Source organism: Atta cephalotes, assembly GCF_000143395.1.
Source record: "Atta cephalotes unplaced genomic scaffold scaffold00021, whole genome shotgun sequence".
NCBI classification, from domain to species: Eukaryota; Metazoa; Arthropoda; class Insecta; order Hymenoptera; family Formicidae; genus Atta; species Atta cephalotes.
This window is the reverse complement of record NW_012130085.1, coordinates 2,884,178-2,886,756: the sequence shown is the minus strand read 5'-3', so window position 1 is coordinate 2,886,756 and position 2,579 is coordinate 2,884,178. Positions and strand designations below refer to the sequence as shown.

At 26.6% G+C, this 2,579-nt stretch overlaps 1 protein-coding gene across 1 annotated transcript in view; it reads right to left on the bottom strand.

Moving 5' to 3' along the window:
• The window catches only part of LOC105619450 (sodium-independent sulfate anion transporter-like), a 25,136-nt gene extending 22,890 nt beyond the window's left edge, over positions 1 to 2,246 (bottom strand). The window contains exon 1 of the mRNA XM_012200968.1: positions 2,171 to 2,246. Within this exon, the coding sequence (XP_012056358.1) occupies positions 2,171 to 2,246 (76 nt within the window). The remainder of the gene's footprint in view (positions 1 to 2,170) is intronic.
• Positions 2,247 to 2,579: the final 333 nt, after the last annotated feature.

The window sequence follows — 2,579 nt, the reverse complement described above, 5'->3', positions numbered from 1 at the left end:
AGAGAGAGAGAGAGACTTCATTTTAATTCCAATAGAATATCTTAAAATCCTTACATTTAAGACAAAAATAAAACTAAAATTGAAATATTTCAAACTAAAATTGCTCAGTTACAAGGGGGAAAAAAGAAGATGATGCCCTTAGTTAACTTTGAGAAGATAATTCTTATACCCAGTCAGAAATGATAATAATGGAAGCGACATCGACTCGATGTCGATTCGATGTCAATCGATTTGATACTTTCGACATCGAATCGACGTCGATTCGATGTCGATTCGATGTCGATTCCATTATCATTTCTGATTGGGTAAGAGTCTTATAAGGTCAGGTCAAGGTTATTTAAATTTGTTTAATAAAGTAATATATATTTCGCTGTATAAAAAAATAATGTAATATCTGAGTTCAAAAAGTTGAATACAAAAGAAAGATATAAAACAACAACAAAATTTTTTCCAATTTTTTATAACTGATTTACTAGGAGTACTTTAGTGTTGGCATGAAATATCCGCGATGCAGACGGAATTAATATTTCATATCAATATTTGAATAACAGAATAAAATATAAAATATCTCGTAAACGTATTAGTTTTTTTAGTATCTCTATCTTACTACTTATTATACTTTTATATACGGAATAAGGGAGGAATCGATATTATATACAAAAACAACATTATGTAAAGAAAACATATAATTTTTTTTTAAATTGCAGGTAACCTTGACTTGACCTTAAGGACATCTTCTTAAGGTCACCCAAAGTCAACTTCTTTTCCCCTTGCAATTGAGCAACTTTTGTCTGAAATATTTTTGTTCTTAAATTTAAGATTTTTAGATATTCTACTGGATTAAAATGGATCTATATAATATATTTATTAAGTGTGGGAAAAAATTCATGGCGTTTTTCCCGTTACATCTAACGGGAAAAACGCCACGAATTTTTTCCCACACCTAATATATATAATATATATTATAATAATATTTCTATATTATTCTATATTTATTATATATTTTATATATATATATATGTATATAATGTATATTTTTTCTAAAATTCTTTGACTAATCTTGTTTTCAACTTTCTCTTAGCAAAATTATTGATATCATTATTTATATCGTATTATTATTTATTAATTATTTTTCTCATTTTATCAATATTTAATATCACATTTTATGTAATAGAATATTTAGAACTTTTATTCCAAAATAAGTTTATTTAAATTTAAGAAGAATACGATTTTGTTAACTTGTTTATTTGTTTGTAGCAGAATTTAAAAAAAAGCTTTTATTCTTTGTAGCTTTTTGTTAAAAGCTATAAAGAAAATACTTTAATATCTTATGAAAGAAACGTTCAACGTCAACTAAGTTTGGCTAAAAGTTTGCAACTTATAAGGAAGTACATTTAGTAACAGTTATTCTGTATTCATAGTTTCATTTTTATTATCTATCTTCGCATTTTCCATCTGCAATTAAATTATTTTTTTAAATTTTGATTTTATTTGTTTCAAAAATGATCAAATTCTGTACGTAAAACTTCATCGTAACGACCTCGAAACTTACGCAATCGCGTACAACGTGAGATTTGTTGGAACACTGTGCGAGATCCAATTGTCTCGCTCCAGTGACTACAAATAATTGGTACGATTGGATCAATTCCATTTCTAGGAACGTCTCAAATCAATTGTGATACTTGTTGCTTCTGATTAGAAATCGTCTAATGTTTTTCTTCATATTTTTATGATATATTTCCTTTAAAAAAGATAATTCTTAATATATTCGTCTTAACAATAACATTTAATTGAGTCGATAATTGTAAAAAAAATTGTTGAAAGGACTAACTATTGTTATCAAATAAAATAATCAATTATTTTTCTACATAATAACCAATAATATCCAATCTGTATTTCATTTGTATTTTCGATGAAGTTAAATAGCTAATAAGAGATGAAGAGAATTATTTGTTTCTGGGGAATTTTTTCTCCAGATTAATTATATTAATTGCGTTATGAATATCTAAAACTAAAATTTATATTATCAAATTTAAGATAATCTGTGACATATATACTCAACATTGTAAATATCAATATCAATATTGCCGGACGAGATAATCTACAAGAATATAATCTATAATCTATAATCTATAAAAACGATAAATCATTCTATTATACATATACTTACAGATACAATACGCGGTCAGCCAAGTGGGCTGTAGAAAATGCGGATGTGCTGAAAAACCAGAATTACGCAACCTCATCGACGATTCCGAAGAAGTAGAAGGAAGAAACATCAGGAATTCGAACGCTAACGGAAATACGCATTGTCGAGGAATATGCCAGCGAAACGATCGAAGATTCCCGAAGATTAAAATGCTAAGAATTTTCACCGCTTCCGCTAATTATGTATGCTGCTTGAGAATACCTTACATGATGCTTCTTTTTTACAATACTATTTTATATAACAATATATATGAAGGATTAATTCATTTTATAATGTCTGAAGCATATCTCATGTATTTTTATCTAAAAATGAAAATTTTTAATAATATAAAATTAACTCTTTCGAACACTTTTCAAATTTATTTATTTAA